Source organism: Onthophagus taurus, chromosome 6 (genome assembly GCF_036711975.1).
Source record: "Onthophagus taurus isolate NC chromosome 6, IU_Otau_3.0, whole genome shotgun sequence".
In the NCBI taxonomy this organism is placed as follows: domain Eukaryota; kingdom Metazoa; phylum Arthropoda; class Insecta; order Coleoptera; family Scarabaeidae; genus Onthophagus; species Onthophagus taurus.
This window is the reverse complement of record NC_091971.1, coordinates 15,315,960-15,336,317: the sequence shown is the minus strand read 5'-3', so window position 1 is coordinate 15,336,317 and position 20,358 is coordinate 15,315,960. Positions and strand designations below refer to the sequence as shown.

The 20,358-nt window shown below is 31.5% G+C and overlaps 1 protein-coding gene across 2 annotated transcripts in view; it reads right to left on the bottom strand.

Annotated features, from left to right (window-relative positions):
• LOC111414693 (Germinal centre kinase III) overlaps positions 1–19,245 on the bottom strand; it is a 43,388-nt gene extending 24,143 nt beyond the window's left edge. The window contains exon 1 of one of the 2 annotated variants that reach the window (XM_023046100.2): positions 18,803–19,245. In XM_023046100.2, coding sequence (XP_022901868.1) covers positions 18,803–18,817 — 15 coding nt within the window. In that variant the 5' untranslated portion in view covers positions 18,818–19,245. Of the gene's footprint in view, positions 1–6,125; positions 6,221–18,802 lie in introns of those variants that run through there. The other variant, XM_023046099.2, reaches the window with a different exon arrangement.
• Between the last annotated feature and the right edge of the window lie 1,113 nt (positions 19,246–20,358).

Below are 20,358 nucleotides of genomic sequence, written 5' to 3'. Positions count from 1 at the left end.
AATCGTTCATCAAACAATGAATGAGGAAGTGGAGGGTTCAGCTATGTTCCTTCAACCATCAAAAGAGAAGAGGTCATCATCAATCAATATACTGATACCACAATGAAAACGAGAGGCACAACGCAATGCAAAAATTTCTGTCCATAGAAGAGGAAAAATTTAATCAATTTAAACAAAATACTGATAAAAGTCGTGAAGAGGATTTTGCTTTAAGCCCCAGAGATACAAAGTTGAAAATCATTGCTGCCTCTTAGTTAGGTTTAAAGAGGAGCTCTTCCCTGGTACACTGATGCTTCAAAGACAGTTGGATCCGGAGTAGATATGGGCATTAGTGGACCAAATAGCCGCATTAAATAGCCTCTCAGCTCGGACATAACCATTTTTCAAGCAGAAGTTCTTGTCATAAACTTCTGCACCATTTTGAACCTAGAAAAGGGACAGAAACGTGCATCCATAAACATTTATAAACATTTATTTTTCTCTGCACTGATCAGAGAGTGTACCAGCAAACTAAGAGAATTTGCTAGGGGCAATGATGTTACTTTATAGTGGATTCCAGGTCACAGGGACATTGAGGGCATTGAAGAGGCGGACAAGTAGTACAATACGAACAAGTCAAAACATTACAATGAATGCCACATAGAACAACATTGAAAATAATTTGGTGAACCTCGGTTAAACATAGGATACGAGGATTTATGTAAATTATATGTAGTAAAAGTTATATTGATGTGATTCTATTCAGAATAAAAGTTAGGAAATTCTCTCAAAGTGATTTTGCTTTAAAGTAATCGCTTTAATGATTCTGGTTTAGTATAGTGCAATTCCAAGTTCAAAGCAATTGAAACAAAATAGCCATATTTATTGATTTTAAAACTTTCATGCCATTTTTCAAGAAGCAAAGAAAAGAAGATTTTAATCGATACACAATTGAGTTGTGACTTGGACGAATGCAGGCATATAAAATGGGTATTTTCATTCCAACTACGTGCAGTTCTGAGCTGAAGTCACGAAATATACTATTGATAAAGCATTAGGGAAAGGTGGTGTAGATTATAAATGACAAAGTACAATAGTTATAAGTAGAGCCCATTTTTATAATATTCATTCCTCGTGTTATACGTGCTCAATTTATCGCTCTAAAGGCTCTTTACAAAATTGGCTTCTCGTATCACTTTTACAAATTTTTAAAGTCCACATATTTTGTGACAACTGGTAAGTATAAAGCTTCAAACACGGCTGTCATACATTAATTATTCGTTTCAATTTGTAAATGTGATTCGTTGCAATTAACGTGTGCCATGCTGCATAAAGGCACTAATACCACTAATTATATTAAATAAAAACGAACTAAAATCAGGAAGATATATCCGACAGTTTATTAAGCTTCTTTAAATACATAGGAAATTATAAATTGTGTACAATGAGAAGAGAGTATTTTAAATTTGTGTTTGTATTTTTTATAACATATATTGTTTAAAAAAATATGTAGAAGTTAACTGAGAAACTAAAAGAAATGTTTTAATTCAAAACAACTTAGAGGTGAAAAATCCAGTTGACTGAAATGCAGCAGCTGAAAGTGTTTTTCAACACAACCCAACCTAGATTTACCTGGAAAAGACAATTTACACTGTATAGAAATCGTTTTAGAAAACCTTCGAATTGCTTTTACTAAGATACCAACTAAATTATGGTCTCCTCAAGGATAAAAAAAAATCTATTTGACCTAAATGGACAAAATATCTCCTCTCGACTATAACGGTCTTCAAAGCTTTTTAAACCATATTCGAACGGTACATTTCGCTATTCCAGTTTAACTGTAGTTTATAGATTGTCGAAGAGGAGGCGGTCGACGGAAAATTTATACATTAATTTATCTAAACTGGAGTATTAGGTGATGAGTTTATAAAAAAAAACTTGAGGAATACACATCACTCTTCCTTATTTAGAAATGCAGCGATGAAATTCTCGTAGAAATCTTTTAAAGAGATTACACGCGAGTATAGTTACAAGGAGACCAACCTGTTCTGTATGTCATGTACCGGAGTCGCTTGTGGAACAAACCAGGGACATATGTTTCACAGCAAAGGCCACTTCCTGTACAGACTGGTTCTCTTCGAGATACCCAGACGTGTACGAAGAATCGACAACAAACGGTATACCCGGGTATACTCAGACAGATAAAGTTAATGAACTGTTATAGTTGCATAGACACTTTAAAATCCATTAAGAAAATTTCTTTAAAAATAGATTCACAAGATTTATGAATTAACAATGAAAAAGGGTAAATAAAAAACGAGGATGAGTAACTTTACAGGCGCGTTCACAAAAGAGGGACCAGATTCAATAACCCCCACGGATTATTGGATAGCAATTTCTATTGTACAGGGAATAGAGGAAGGACGTAAGCCCCTTACATCCGGAATTGGATGAGCGCCATCCTACGCCCACATCCGATTCACCTCGATCGAAATCAATTATACTTTGATCAGTTTTCTACTAACCAAGTTTTATTATAAATGACATTTTCACGTTTGCCACATATTTTCATTATCGTTTCAATTACACAATATATTTTTTAATAAAAATTGAAGGAAATAATTCATAATATTGTAAAACCTCCATATTACGGATTAATATGGGGAAGGGAGTGTCATATGGGGAAATTTTTTTCCTTTGGTACACTGATGAAAAGAACAGGGGATTCCCGCGGTTGTAAAATATATACATTTAAGAGTATCCCGGTAATCTGTACGTATTTCACTACAGTAAAGCTATTTGGTTCATGCAAGTACATAGTGCGAATCATTTTATCAGCAATACTTATATTATCGTGCGTTTATTATTTAAACATTTATAGTTTAGTTTGCGTAAATTTGTTAAGGTTCTATAATGTCAAAGGATTTGAAGAAAAATCAAATGATAATGATGAAGTTATTTCTTTAGAAACTAAAATTCAAATATTAGACCGTCTATGTAATAGAAGAATAGTAATGGATGTTGCTAAATTTTACTCCATGAATTAGCCACAATGAGGACAATAAGAAAAAATGAAGACACCATCAGAAAAAGTGTAGCAGCTAGAACCTGCAGCAGTATGAGTACGATATCTTATATTATTAGAGATGTTACAATGGAAAATATGGAAAAACCGTTAGTGATATAGATAGAAGACCAAACTCAAAAGCGAATCCCGATCGATACCAATGCTGTTACAAATAAAGCTTTGAAGATATACACTTCAGAATCAGTCGCCGTCGGTTTCATCCGGTGAAAAGAAGATTTCTTTTTCCGCAAGCCATAGGTGGTTCGAGAGATTTAAACAAAGACATTCTGTACATCATCTGAGAAATAAAGATGAAAGTGCAGCTGCCGATTCGGTTGCAGCACAAAAATATCCGGCAAAATTTGCTGAATCATTGCTACAAACTCCTACACTTTTGATCAGGTTTTCAATGCTGACGAGTCCGGATTATTCTGGAAAAAAATGTCAGAAAGAACCTTCATAGCCTAAGATAACAAATCAGCTAGTGACCATATAGTAGTGCAAAGTCGTATAACAATTCTTGATGAAACCATTGGTGATTAACAAATCAAAATCACCACGCTCAAGCATGGGACACTGCCATAGCTTTCAATAAATGGTTCCATAACCTTTTTGTTAGCAATAAGGGATTGCCGTTTAAGGCTCTTCTATTAATTGATGATACTCTAGGTCATCCTCCAGATTTACAACACGAAAATGTAAAGGTTATTTTTCTCTACCGAAGAATACAGCAGTTACATAAAGGGATCATTTCAACTTTTAAAGCAATCAAAGAAACTTTCAGATTTATCTTAGAACAAATAAAGAATGATGAATCTCTTACTTTGATGGATGCTTGGAAGAAATTTACAATTTTAGATTGTGTTAAGCATGCCGAATGTTGTTGAAAGTGAAAATGATGAACCAATAGAGCAGAAATATTCGCAGATTACTGAGTTGGCCCATACCATAGGAGGAGAAGGTTTTGAAGATTTAGCTGAGGCAGATATTGAAGAAATCATGCTGATGAAGAACTAAATGAAGATGATTTAATTAACATGATTTATGAAACATACAAATATGATGAAGACAATGATTCAGATGAATAGCAATCTGAACCAGTTGCGTTCATAGCAAGAATCATAAGCATAGGAATGAATTGGGCAGAAAATTGGGGAACCATTTCGAGTTTAAAGCGTAAATGCTTAAATCAATACGGATTTTATGACAAAGTCTTGTCAACCCAAGATCTTTCCTAATTCATCAACCATTGAGCCAGAATCGTATCAAGAAAGCTCAAGTTATGAGAGTGACATCATACCTATCAGAAAGAAAAGATTGATAGATAGTTCATGAAAGTGATGATAGTGATTAAATTTATAATTAATTTTTAAGGGTCTTTTTACTTTATAATTTTTTGTTCCTAATGCAAAATACATTAAATATGTACTTATATTACTTTCACATGTTTATTGTTTTATGAATTAAGTATAATGTTGAGTTTTCCAAGATGTCTTAGGTTTCTTTTACTTAAATAAATGACTGAATCATGCACATTTTGGGGTTTTTTTCGTTTTATACAATTTTAGTTAGCAAAATCCAAGATTTCAATTTACACGGTTTTGTGCAGAACCTATATTTCGTGTAAATCGGAGGATAAGTGTACACAAACTCCAACAGCTATCCACATCGATGCGTTCTTTATTAAAACAATTAAAACTAGAATTACCATCTTTGACTTAAACATCGTATAGACAACTCGGGGAATACCCCAAGTTTATAAATTAACAGGGAATAGAGCAAGTTGGGGAATAACCCGAGTTGGATTCTATTTATAAGCACTAACTTTAATTCAAATATACTGATGTATTAAGTAGATAATATTAATAATATGACTTAAACATATTTTGTCCGTTATACCCGAATTCCGCTCTAAGGAGGTCCGTTATATCAAGATTTTAGTGTATTGATTTATATGATTAATTTTAGTGAACAAAAACAAAAATATGTTTTTCTAATAAACAAATTAATGAGAAGTCATGTTTTATGATGAATGTGTTTGTTTTGAACAATCTATACATTTTTTATAAAAACCGAACACCCAAAAACTCATCACATAATATAATTTATATATATATGTGTGTGTATGAAGTAGGTAAACGCGTGTTAGAAACATTACATTTTTAGTGACAACTTAAAGAAAATGTTTACGAATTAAAACATATTTTATATATTTTTTTAACATTCCTCGACATTGAAAACGTTTTCCTTTTGATCTTTTCGCTTCGATTCATTTCACTTTGATATTTTTGATTACAAATCGTGACCACAGTTGTTATTACTCTAATGGTTTAACATTATATAAAAGGTCGCCAACTGTAAGCGGCTGCGCGACGTCGAAGGCCCACCTCCACGAGAAAGTACGGCAACAATGAAGATGAAGGCGACGTTGTCGCAATAGGTCCCCGCGAACATTAAATTAACGATTACAGCGCTTGAACGACGACGGAACGGACTACGGTTATTTTATTAAAACGATCGATTCGTAATCTGGCACATATTTTTATCTCAATGAAAACCGACGAGTTTATGGTAATTCAAAGTGATGCAAACATGGAAGAAATGCATCACGTTAGAAAAAAAAAAAAATACGGACGTAAGTGTGGGTGTCAACAAGAATGCCAAGGTTTCGCCGTCGTACAAAGGTCCTCGAGCTACTCGATTGCCCACCGTGTACGGCTACTTCTTGTAAAATTACCTTGACTTACTTCGTTTATAACAAGAAAGAAATTAAATCTATATTCGCATTGTTAAAGATTATGTTGTATTTGAAAGTGTATTTAGAAAATTATCTTTTCATCGTCAAAAAAGATTAGATTATAAATGTAAAGGTTTCGGTGTACGATAAATTATTTTCATTATTGTACGTTAGTGTACGTGAGCGGAAAAAATAAATAAAAACAATTGAGATACGCTCACGCACTGTGGCGACATCACACCTAACTGTACCTTAAATGTACGTTTGTTCTACTAACAACGGAACGTTTTAAGAATACTTTATAAAGAGAACATAACAAAAGGGGTTTTAATGTATATTTACCTTTATTTCCGGAATTAAAAGCGCTTTGATACCCATTTTTTTTAATTAGCAACCCATTTGGATAAAAAACCAAATAAAAATGTTGAACTTAACGCCGGAAAAGTAAAGAATATACTGATAAATAAACGATAATGATTTGAAATCGTCGAAACGAATCTAATCTCAAGTTGTAATTAAGATATACATTTATTTTCAGGATGTTATTACACTATTTCCTATCGTATTAAAATTTATATAATTATATCATTATAAAAAAAATCATTTTTTTTATTCCTTATACTTAAAAAAGAAAACAAAAATAAAAGTTAATAAATAAAAAAAATAAAAAAGACATTTCTACAAGATGACTCATTAAATTAATTACATGATAAGACATTATTGTTATTATCAATCAATTTTCACAAAATGTTATTGTTCATCGTTCAAATCAATAATGTATAGATTTTTACGAGTAGATTTACAACGAGACGCATTGTATATGTGAACCTAACCTAATTACAAAAGTGCAGAGGGAGCGGACTTGGTGGTCGAGCGATCTTCTAAATATAGAATATCGGTACACAACTTTACTGTGCAAACGGATCAAATGCATTTTCAATCAATAGACTCATCGCCTATTTTCGATCACCACACCGCAATCTCGATTTTACGATAGTCGAATAAAAAAAATAATAAAAGAAAGAAAAAAGAAGATTTTTATAGAAAGCTTTTCCTTCTGTTTCCTCTCACATTCACCCAAATCAGTCAATGCCATTAACATTTGTGTTTAAAAAGCGAGGAAAATTCCTTTGCTGGGAGAGGTGATCTCAATAAATAAATATCTAACACTTTCTGATATTTTTATTATTTCTCTGGATATTTTTTTAGTATTTTTTTAAATTTATTTTCCTTGTCCTATTTAAATTGGTTATCAGTATAAACATAAATGGATAAGGAATAAAAAATTCTTAAATACCTTGAAAAACTTGCTTGTTTCATTTACACCTTAGGTGCCGGTTACTTATTTAAATATTTATTTTTTATTATATGTAAGTTGAGATTACGTTTCTTAAAATGCCTGGGAATACACACTACTGAATACTTGCTCTATTAAGACTTTATTTTAAAAAAATCCCGTTATATTCATTAAAAAAAGTGCTTTTAAAATTTAATTCAATATCAAGGTTAAAGATTAAACAGCTTAAGATAAATTAATTAATCCGTAAATATTTTAATTATCAATAATAACTGATTAAAATTATTTCAAAAATGTTTATCTGTAAAAAAATTTGAGATCAACGATTGTAACCTAATACATTTTTGATATACGACCTCACGATATTTTAAAAATAAGGTTAGAAATATATTCGGATCACAAAGCAAATAGAGATGGGACTGTTTGCCGTAAAATTTATAATCGCTAGACTAGATTGTATAAAGTAGTATAACGTTTGTGTTCGTCTACACATTGTTATAAATAATTAATAATTTCAACGAAAATACGTCTTTGAATTGAGAAATAAAAGATAATCTTCCGGAAAGATGTAAACTAAAAATTAACTCTATTTTTATACAATAAATCAACAATTCACAAAAATTGTATAGAGTAACGCTGCCCAGCACAGTGTTCTGGGGAATACCACGTTTGATTTCACAGGTAAGGCAGGCTACGACAAAGAGATACAAGAAAGAGTAAACGAAATAGGGGTCAATAAGAGCCAATAGTTAACTGAATCGAAAACCTTGTTAAACTAAAGCTGCCCCAGGCAAGATAACTGAACGTTTATTACAAGTGCAAGGTGTGGCAAAACAAATTAAGCAGTTTTTTGGCTATAAAAAAGTAATGGATGTATATAGAGAAAAAATGTTTTTATTTCTAAATTGTGCAATACATATCATTTAGGAATCATGATGTTTTAAGAGTAATGTCCTCAAGATAGTGACTATTAGCAACACACTGTTAGAGACGATCTCTGAAGCTTTGTACAGCTCGTTCACACATTTCACGAGTTATAGTGTTAACTTCTTCACTAATCTGCTGCCTTTCCTTCAAATAATACAAAAAGAAAAAAGTCACATACGTTCAAATAAGAGAGAGCTGACGTCCGAAGAAACTTCTTTCAAAACTGTTAGTGAATTTCGAGCTGTGTGGGCTGTAGCTCTATCTTGCTGGGACCATACCCTCACACATGTTCTTCAACAATTTCTTCCATTCTTGTCAGAAGAAAATATCGTAACATTACCACATGTCAAATAATTAAGGGTAATACTGGACAGTAAATTAAACATATATACATAGTTCAGATGAGGAAAAAGGCCATCATGGCTAACCAGATCCGAAGCAGGAAGGATCTCCTTGGAAGAAACTGGGGCCTAAAACCACGACACAACAACAGTTGGCACAAATCCAGAGGTCTTAACATAACGGGTGTAATGAGATCGTGTCCGACAGCTGCTCTCGAAGCGCTACTCGGTCTCACACTACTTCATTTATACATTTTATACACACAAAAAGAGGTCACTGAAAACATGCTCTTCACTCAAGTTACTGCAGGGTAACCTCAAAGGACACCTTCGGAATCGCTCTCAACCAGATATGTTGATGCAAAAATATTATATTCCAAAGATGTCGAAGTTATTTCCTGTTATAAAATTTTGAATCATTAAATGAAAAAGTCCCTGTTTTTCGGAATCCATTTATAATGGTATCAATGATTGACGTTTTCCCAAAAACTTGTGCTACAGTTCTTGTGATTTGATACAAATAAGATAATGAGAATTGGATATTCTTACGAAATCCTGGTTTGCTCAACAAAATAATTAAAATATATACTATATATAAACTTTAAAAAGAGGTTTCGATCTATCCAACCTTTCCTTCTTCCCTCTTTTATTCTGCTCCTACTGAAAGTTTAACATTTAAGACTCTCAGCAGGGGCGTCGTCCATTAATTTAGGTTTAATTTTCTTTGCAGGAAAATAAACGCAAGAACCAAAAAATTTCCGGTTGCACTCATTAAAGCAACAACTGTTTTTTTTTCTTTCGTTACTCTTTATACATTCCCAAGCTGTAATTCAAGGAAACTTTTTAATGCCGAAAGTGATTTGGCCAAGTCACATATTTTTTAGACTTAAAAGACTTTTTATATCTTTCGCTAAAAAAGTTTCACTGAATTACACTTTATTGTACCACTGTACATACATAATTGCACTGACTGTCTAAAAACGAGCGACTCTAACCTGTATTGCCTAAACAAATAGTGCAATTAACATAATAATATAATTAACAAAATAGAAAAGTTGGGTCCCAAACTTAATTGTAAATATACACTTCCTGGCTACAAAGTTATAATTTATGTTAAGTTGATATCTAAAAAGGTAAATATCAAAAAATTTTATTTGAAATACACTAATTCTGCAGGGTCATCTTCCCGCTTCAAAAACCAACTATCATCTATTATGGCTCGATCTTATCGTCCTTGGTACCGAATTTTCATTGTCCTGATTGCTTGATGGAACCTTTCACCCTACTAGTCGCTGACAGAGTCCAAATTCTTAGGAAAATGATAAATGATATTGGAAAAAGTGAATTTTTAATGGACAACATTCGGAACCAAACGATTTCTAAGAGACTAATTAGTTGCTCGTAGTTTGGATCCCTGAAGTCCTACCAAAATTGCTATAGCCTTTAAAACGCTACGTATTTGTACCGGTTGTACTTGTAACACAACTTTAAGATGGGAACCAAGAAGTTCTTCGACACCCTAAATCTCGTATTAAATCATTTAAGAGATTGCTCAGAAATTAGAAAAATCGATTTTTCAAAATGATACTGTTGATGAAATGACCCTGTTTATGAGGGCTTTCTCATGGTGCAAATATTAAAAGGCGGAAGTGGACAACACTTAATAATATACAGGGTGATTTATAACATACGGAGGAGACTAAATGGGTAGGTACTTGAGGTCAAACTGAAGAGATTTTCTTAATAATGTTTTGTTAAAATCTTAATAGTTACATAGATATCGCATGTTAATTTTTTAAATAAGTTAGCGTCAACTTTTGAGAACCGCTGATATTCACTAAAGAACAATTAAAATACTTGTCAACGCCATCCTCATTTTTGAAGGAGCTGTCAAAGTAGACAATTTAATTGTTTAGTTTTAATACGTAATTTATGAAAAGAAATAATAGATGTTAATTTATGAAACGGATAATAATAATGTTTTAAATGCAAAATTACAAAATCTCTCTCTGTAGCGGCAGTGATGCGATGTCGTAGTTCGTCGATTGTATTAACCTCGGTGGCATATACTCTATCCTTCATGAATCCCCATAAAAAAAAGTCCAATGGGTTAAGATCGGGACTACGTGGTGGCCATGGAATAGGTCCACCTCGACCAATCCATTTTTGCCGAAAAGCATTATCGAGGAAATCTCGTACATTACGACTAAAATGTGCAGGACAACCGTCGTGCATAAACCACATCTCACGTCGCATAAGTAGCGGAATATCTTCCATGGGTACTGGCAGATTTTCTTGTAAAAACTGTAAATAAGAAGTTCCATTAAGAGTTCCTGGTAATTCGAAAGGTCCTATTAACGTATTGTTCACAATTCCCGCCCATAGATTCAGTCTGAATCGTTGTTGAAAAGAGCCTTGGCGAATAACGTGTGGATTTTCGTCCGACCACACATGGGAATTGTGAACATTTAGAACACCATTTCTGGTAAAACAGCATTCATCCGTTACCAGTATACTGTCTGCAAAATCTGCTTCTCTGTTGGTACGATTTAGTAGCCACTCGCAAAATTGCAACCGCAAAGGATAGTCAGCGGGAGTCAGTCCTTGCACTTTTTGAAAATGATAGGGGTGTAAACCGTTACTTTTCAACGTACGCCAAACAAAATTCTGGGATACCTCGAGTTGGTGAGAAATTTGACGAGTACTCGTGCTTCGATCCGCTTCCATAATTTCTAGAATTTCTTCCACATTCACTCCTGTGTCTGTTTAGTCTACCGCCACCAAAACCTTTCTTAGGTTGCAAATTTCCTGTCTCTCTTCCCCGCTGGATTAACCGAAGAAAAGTGTTTTCAGAAGGGATCTGTCGATTTGGATATCGTTCTAAATACAAACGTCAAAAAGAATACGTCTATCTACGTATTCTTCGTTACTGTACATTACCATTGTATTTTTTGATTAGTAAAAATTCTAATTTTGACGTTAAATGACATTGATTATTAAAATTAAATGACATGTCCGTTGCTAGGTAACCAAGTCAACTGGATTGACAGCAATAAAAACATGGTATCAGCGGTTCTCAAAAAACAAACACCAGTTTTTGAGTGATTTAACAAATTTTTAAATAGCCGTAACTGCCATATTACAAAGATTTTATTATTGGTGCTAATCAGGCATTGCTTAAGTAACCCCGAAATATTCGCAGTTTGAATTTAAACGTAGTGTAATACCATATATCGTAAGAAATGCTGGGCAATTAATTCAACTTTAATGCTCTATATCTTTGTGATTATTACGTTGTAGTCAAAACATTATTAAGAAAATATCTTCAGTTTGGCCCCTAGTACTTGCTCTTTTAATCTGCTCCGTATGTTATAAATCACCCTGTATATAACAAATATTATAACGCATTTGGCTGCTAAGAATTTGTTTTTTGAGAAGCAAATAATTGAAAATGTTGCTTATTGTGCTGTATGCAAATTCAATAAACGATTAAAACCAGTTTTGAAAGTTATTGAAGTGGTATGGTCAGGTTAGAGGTGAATTAGCTAACAAGTCAAACAGGTTACGAAGTGAGTAAGCTTCGACGATATTTCTAAACATCATATTTCAAATCCATATGTTTGTACTGAAGTAGTCCCTTAACGCCAGTAAAATGTCGCCGGAAGTGGGACTTGGAATAGAAGTGATGTTAATATAAACTGTTTATTGAGCCTGTCTGATGTTGCTTTATTATCTTCCAAAACAATATCGCAGAAAGCAAATATTCGATGATGCGGTATTGTTTTTTGTTTCTAAGTTGTTGCTATATCATTGCAACTGCATACTTTTTCTTTTCTCTTTCATTCACTGCACTAATAACATGCTACAGGTGACACAGCATACATATAAGACCTACTGCTTGGCTTGATCTTCGATTAAAACACCACAATACATGAAATAGGGACTCGTTATATCTTCCTAAAATGATGTGGCTTGTGATTTCACCAGTAATGGACAGAAGAAATTTTGAAAAACTTTTCTAACTGCACCGAACCACTTACAAATCATTTTAGGTTATTTTTCTGTTTCGTCAAAGAGAAGATTTATAGAACAATTATTGTGTTTTTATAGTTTTTCTTAATTATTTCTGCGACTTTAGAGTCGTAGGAACGCACTTTCCACAACAAAGAGTAGAAAGTATTTAGCACGTCAACGATGCACTTTTCTCTTAAGAAAATAGATGAACAAAGTTGTCATTTTATGACGTTTAAAGAAAAAGTGCTTTTTCATTTCTAAGAAAAACAGCTGAAAATACCATAAAATTAAATTTCTTAATCTCAATTAATAACAGAAATCCTAAAATAATTGCTTTTAATTAGTTCTCTTTTTCACAAAAACCCGTTAATTATTTTCAGCGAGGGAACTCAGAAACCGATCAATTTTTTATCCTTTCCCTTTTGCTTATCAGTTCTTTCCGCAAATAATTCATAGAGGGCATTTTTTTTTTATTTAAGTTTTATGTATTTGTTTACTTTCAGATTTCTTAAGATTTATATTATTATAATTATATCCCTTTATTGTTTAGTTACATTTATTAAATATAATCGTCAGCTGGTTTTATCCACGTAGACCTAGATTTTTTATTTACTAGTTTCATATTGCCCTCGCCCGCAACATTGTGGTGAGCAGGAATTTCTACCCTTCATAATTTAATAACTATCTAATTAAATCGAGCATCACAAATATGCATTGAAACCATTAATTATAAATATCATCACAAAATCCTGCCTCATTTTCATGAACAAAACTTACAAAATTTGCTTACAAAATTGTAATCATTTATAGATTGAACATTTACGAGTATAAAACCAGTTCGAATAAATGTAAACAAATAAAAATTTTGTTTATCAACTTTCAATTGTCCTTGAGCCTATTACTCGAAAAAAAATTCGAAATTTCGTTTTTCATAACACCTTAAATACTATAATGGCCACGTGTTATGCTAAGTAATCATTAATTATAATATAATCCTGTAGCAATAAACACTATTATACCACTATAACCGGAGAGATATTTACGTAATTCTTATTTTGATGATGCGCACTTATCAACCTAAAAAATGTCGATCTTTCAAACTGTAAAGAGCTCCATAATGTGGCAGAATATGCTTGTTAACCCTGGAATGCTACACTTATTTTTATTAACGGGTCTACTACATTATACCCCAAGTAGCATTCCAGGATTAAGATAGCAACAACAAAGATTAAATTTATCTTTGGTTACCAGCTTTAGATATATCTTCAGCTAACTAGATAGAGAAAAATACATAAAATATTGTAAAAATGAATATTAATAAACGTTGGCGTAGTTGTAGAAAAAAATTTCATTTCATTCAACATTTTTACGAAAAATATTTATTCATTGGAGTTAAAAGATCTCATATTATTTAAAAAAAAGTTATTGCTTTTTTAACATTTTTTTATGGAAAGCAAATGCAATAAGTTTTGTAACAAATATTTACAAGTTTTGGCTAAAAAAAATATCACACTGATTGTGAGATGGAGTTGTATTTGTATTATAATTCCATACCTAATGGTCACTTCATATTGCTTATACAGCTTCATATTACCAATGTTCATTATGTTCGACAAAAGTGTATCATATTTTCTTTTAAACTATTATAATCTTTTATCATACGTACAATTTAGCTGTGTACATGACTCGTTTTTTTAGTACATTATATATATATGTAAAAATGAAATTTAGAGATTTCAGCCAGTTAAAAACTTTCAAATCGTTTGTGCTAATCAATGTAGTACTACACTCTGGGATTGGCTACCTTGCCTATTCTTGGGTAAACATAAACCTGAGGCTTGCCTTTCGTCAAATTCTCTGCTATGGTTGATATAACCATAGTGATCACGTAGTTAGCCATTGATTTAATCATTTCATCTATACATTACTGACCTTTTAGATACTAGGAAGAAAGTTTTACCATATGTTTACCCAGAACCAAGGTGGGATCTTGCTGAATTACTAATGTTACTAATGTTGGGTATACATAAAATTCATAAATTGCACTCACATACAATGAACTATCAAGTATCTGCAGCTATAATAAAAGTTTTAGAATTAATTTTATACTTTGACCTACTCCTCATATACTTACACTATATTGAAAACTATAAGCTTTGTTGCAGGAGGTACATGTATAGCTAAATGAAAAAGAATATCAGTAACGAAAGTAAAGCTCAAAAGGAGAGCATTAAGATGTAGATGTTCCAATACAAGAGTCTTGCCTGTAAAGTGGTAAGATATTATGGAGGACATATTATTGCCTTACCTAACGTTTTCAATCAAAGTTGCTCAACTTTGAAAAATTGATTCAATGAAAAGGAGATATTTTGTATCAGTCTCAGTATTTAACAAGAAGACGATGTACCCATTATAGACAAACGATATGCTTTTATGTAAAGATTGTTTATGTTTATTGTTGTTATTGTTATTTTATAGATATCATAAAAAATAAAATAAAAACGAATTGATAACAAAACAATATTATTATACTCCCTCTATCTCATCATAATAGTAGCAAGCGAATATTTAAATTATTACGAATGTAACTCTATGTTAAGTTGTTTTGCAACATTGTTTCATTGTGTTGTTGTTTTTTGACACATCTATCAATATTTACATTAAACTAATTATTTCGCATTATAACCATTTTACTAATTTCATCCGATGAGCGATTTTAGTTTTGTTTCAGTTGAACGTCAACCCATTATGAAAGTAAAATGAAAAAAAAAAACGTAAGATGTTTTCCAGCGTCGATAGAGTTGTGATTAAACTCTTGATGCGTCAAAACAAAAACGAAATGTTGTAAAAAGGTAAAACTGTATAACCGCCAGCTGTAAAACAATTTAAGTGCAATAGAATGACCATGTCATGAATTTGGAATCGTGCTTCTAAATGTAATTCTCAAAACAGTTGTTTTGTACTATATGTAGGTATTGAGGAAAAGTAGTTCAACTTCACAAAATACAACCAATCTTATTAAGTGCTTCCTTAAAAGATTTATGTCAAAGGTTATATTGATGACACTAATAGCAAATAGGATCTATGCTAACAATGCATTTTGATTGAAAATTTAGCAAGTAATTTGTAAACGCCAGTCTAACGTAATAATAACTACCGACACTTATTACTAGAGTCGTGACGTATTTGGGTAAAACATTAATGGCTCAACGCGTAGGAGTAAGGACGCCATGTCGAAATTAAATATTAAATTGCAGAAGTATCATATAACCAAAAGCGGTCATCTTCTTAAAACTTATTTATATAAACTTCAACTTTAAAATATACAAAGATTAACGCTCTCCATCACTAGCGCGCTTTTAGTTGTGAATTTAATCAAACACGTACTGAATGGCACATAGCCAAATACTCCACCAATTTTGACATGAGTCAGCATTTAACCCCTATCGCTTAGTTGAAATGTCGCTAAGGTTTGAGGCATATAAATTACGTAGGCAAGGTGTTAATCGCTATACAAAAGATATTATGAACAGCTTAGGTAGTAGTAGTTGTTTCAACCTAGGACTGAAAAACCCTTAATTTCTGGGATTTTTTTCGTTGTAAGATATAGATCTTTAATTTAAATTTGCAGATATCAAATTACGATTTTAATATTATTTAGATTATATTTTGCGTAAAACCCGAACTAATCAAATATGATATAAGGACCTAGATTTGCCAATAGATCTTATAGGTCGCAGTGACGAGAAACGCCGCTCCCCTCAGCCCGGTAGCAATAATAATAATAATAACAACTAGTGCCGGAGATAGAATGACAGTAAGGTATGGAGGTCAGGTAACTGCACATAGTGCCAAATTTCTTGGTGTGGTGATTGATGAAAATCTTCAATGGAAGCAGCACATTAAATACTTAGCATCTAAGGTAGCTAAATAAGTATATCTTATACAGCAAATTATAGATAGAACATCTACTGAGACTGCCTTGCTTGCATATTATGGAACAGTGTATCCACTAATTCTACTGCTTAGATATGGCGTTATCAGTTATCGGAAAATAGAATTTTTGTACTACAAAAGAAATGTATCAGAAATAATATTGAATTAAAAGACTGGTCATGTGAAAAATATTTTAAGCAAAGTTATATACTTTCCTGAACAAGAATCTATATTTTAGAGAATGCTATAAGTGTAAGTGATATCCACAACAGTAAAACCCTTACTACGAACTGAGTGATTAAGTAATTTCGATATTTTCTTTTGTTCTTTTGACTTGTACAATGTTTCTATAGCAATTATGTATTAATAAAGATATTATTATTAATGTTCGCTCAAAAATTTTAACTTGAGATGTGTTCAAGCACAAATTTGAGTTAGTTTAAAACTCAAATTTGTTATTTTAGAATTCAAAACAACTCATGAACAATCCCGTAAATCGATTTAGCCATGGTGAACACCTGACTCAACAACAACTATTGTTCTAAGTTCTAAAATCATCCATTCGCAGACTTGAATACTTAAATCAATCCGGGTGAGATAAGATATTACTTCGAGTTCTCGAATCATTTAATCATGACTAGTGTTTTTAGATGAACTTAATGAACGGAATGAGAATTTGTGCAGAGTTTTGGAATCTTTTCAGTCAACTTGAGTTTGGTGAAAAATTCAATTTATATTTTAGCATACATAGTAACCCCTTTTGAATAATTTGTGTCTATATACTGAAATAAAATTCTTTTGAAAGTATCTTACCTTGTATCTTATGAAACTCGCACAAATATACAGGTTTTATAAGACAGGTGAAGATCATATTATTTTGCAAATTATAGTATCTTGTTTTGATTCAAAACAATGACATAAAACTTGGTTATTGGCATGCTTCATATATAGCCATTCTTTCAAATCGTAAAATGTTATAAGTGGAGGCACCTTAACAAGATAGCTCGTTACAAGTGCATAACATAATATGTTATTATATTGTAATATCAGGATGAGTAAAGCACCAAAAATGTACTATACTGGTGCGTACTTTCAAATTATTTTCAAATTATTTTAATTAATTTCTCTAAAAATTATCTATGCCTTTATCTAGTATTTGTATAGATTCCTAATATCATAAATGTTAAACGATTTAGGTAAGAAAGGGGATTCTTTATTGTACTTAATTAAAAATACGTAATAATTTTGCAAGAAACGTCAAAATTAATGTGGGGTTAGGTTTGATAATGTCAAAATGACGTTAACTAATTTTTATACATAAACATATTTCATTATTATGTTAACAATAAGATTGAAAACAAAATCAATAAACATTATGTTTCGTATTTATCAACCGAACCTAAGAATTTGTTTAAAAATGTCATGATTTCTTAAAACTGAGGTTAGGTGTACTATTGAACTGTCAAAATAAAAGTGAAATAAGTGACAAGTGACATTTCAAAAAACATATTTTGAAACTTTTTATATAAAACGAAATATTATTGAAATAAATCAAAGAGTAGTTTGTAAATAGGAAAGAATGCCAAATACCAATGACAAGCAAACATTATGTCGTTACGCGTAATTATTTACTAAAAAAGCACTAAAAATGTATATTTGAAGTTCTTGCAGTTTTTCACAGGTGGTGCTAGTGTGTACTTTTAAATTATTTTATCAATTAATTTCTCTAAAAATTATCTATGGCTGTATCTAGTATTTGAATAGATTCTAAATATCATAAATGTTAAACGATTAAGGTAAGAAAGGGGATTCTTTATTGTGCGTAATTAAAAATACGTAATAATTTTGCAAGAAACGTCAAAATTAATGTGAGGTTAGGTTTGATAATGTCAAAATGAAGTTAACTAATTTTTATTATAAATATATTTCATTATTATGTTAACAATAAGATTGAGAACAAAATCAATAAACATTACGTTTCGTATTTATCAACCGAACCTAAGAATGTGCTTAAAAATGTCATGATTTCTTAAAAGTGAGGTTAGGTGTACTATTCAACTGTCAAAATAAATGAGAAATAAGTGACATTTCAAAAAAAAATATTTTGAGTCTTTTTATATAAAACGAAATATTATTCATATAAATCAAAGAGTAGTTTGTAAATAGGAGAGAATGCCAAATCCCAATGACAAGCAAACATTATATCGTTACGCGTAATTATTCACTAAAAAACATAGTGTTTAAAGTCTAACAGGAAGGACAAAATTGCGTAACGAAAAAAGGCGCGTAAAAACTATTCAAAACAAAAAATAGTAAGTAATAAAACATCGTTATTAAAACTTGCACTTAACCTTTGCAACACATCGTAAAAAGTAAATTGGTGTTTTTGAAATGTCACTTTTTAAAATAACATTACTATTAAAATTTCAAATAAAAATACCCTAACAGTTTGTTGAAAAGAAAATTTAAAAAAAAATCTTAAGATGTTATAAAAATTTTCTAACCTCATTGAAGGCCATAATGCAGACGGTTCGTTGTCCGATCGGTAGTCCAAGCACCGCTCACCGGTGGTCCCCAATCAAAAAAAAATAATCACTCTTTTCAACAGAACACTGGCACAATTTGACACACCATTTGATCCTCACGGCACTGTCAATCGCCGCACAAGAAAAAGAACGGTGTCAAGAAAAATGTTTATTGGCAAAGAGCGAGCGGCCACCTTTAATATACTCTACTGTATGGTAAAAAGCGAATTAAAAAAATGAAACCGTACGGAAACGCGTATTTGGTCGACAAAAACGTTCCCGAAATAAAATATTATCAACGTTCGTATCGGCCGTCGTTTTCGCGTTTCAGACGTCGATGCGCCGAAATCTAACACTTAAAAATCGAAAAATATCGGCGCAGATCCGAGTTCGTACTGGAAGATCAGCGCCATATTGATGTCACACTGTTAACGGGCGACCTCTTGCGACCGTCGACGGCGGCTATCCAACGAAACGTTATTTAAACCGATTATCGGGACTTTCGCGTCGTGATTTCGAATTTTATTATCCTTTTTATTGCATTCGTCTACAGTAAGGTCATACAATTTGTGCTACTTGAGATAACGATTTTGATTTTATTTTATTATTTATTATTAATGTTCATTAAGTACTGTTAGGGTTAATTTCGTATTTAAACAACCTATAATTTATTAAATATTAATAATATAAATTTATTAAAAAGAAGATATTTTCTTATCAGTAATAAATTTTTTAAATATTTCTACTGTTTTTTTATAAATTTACAGTGTTTATAGTCAAATATTTATTTTCTTGAATTCTTTGGATTTTAGTGGAATGTAGTGTTGCAGCGCCATCTTTTGAATTATTCATATTCTAAAAAATCATAGCATTAAATAATTATCTTTAATAAATAATGTTACTAGAAGAAGAATATTTGATGGAAATTTGAATTGAGTTCAAAACGTTGCATAAATATTCATAATATTACATAAATATCAGTGAATTTGAATTCATAATATTAGTTTAATACTTCGACAACAGATGGCGGCTTTTAACAAAAATAAATTAATTAAAATTACATTTATTTTGCAAAGTGATATCATATATTATATTATATCATTATTATGGATAAAAATTGGTTGAGACCTATTTTAATCAAGTACTGTATCCAGCCCATGCTTTAACTAGTGGAAAAATATTTTATAAACGAAGTATTGCAAATTAAAGTTTTTTTTATTTAAAAATTAATAACACTGTTCTAACTACCAACACTTTGCACGAAAAGTTTTGCACATTTTAACTGTGATAAATATAATAAAAGAACATATCAAAACAACCCAAATTTGAAATTCACCGAGAAATTTAAAAAATCATTTGGAGTTACTTTTTTAGTTGTATCACAAACTTTTGTATACTACATTTTACGTTAAATGATTTAGAGTCAAATTCTTGCATAATTTTAGCCAACCAATCCATCATCCAGAAATTAACGTTCTAATGTTTCTTCTACTTCTTCGTACATTCCTAATCATAAATGTAGGATACCAATGACA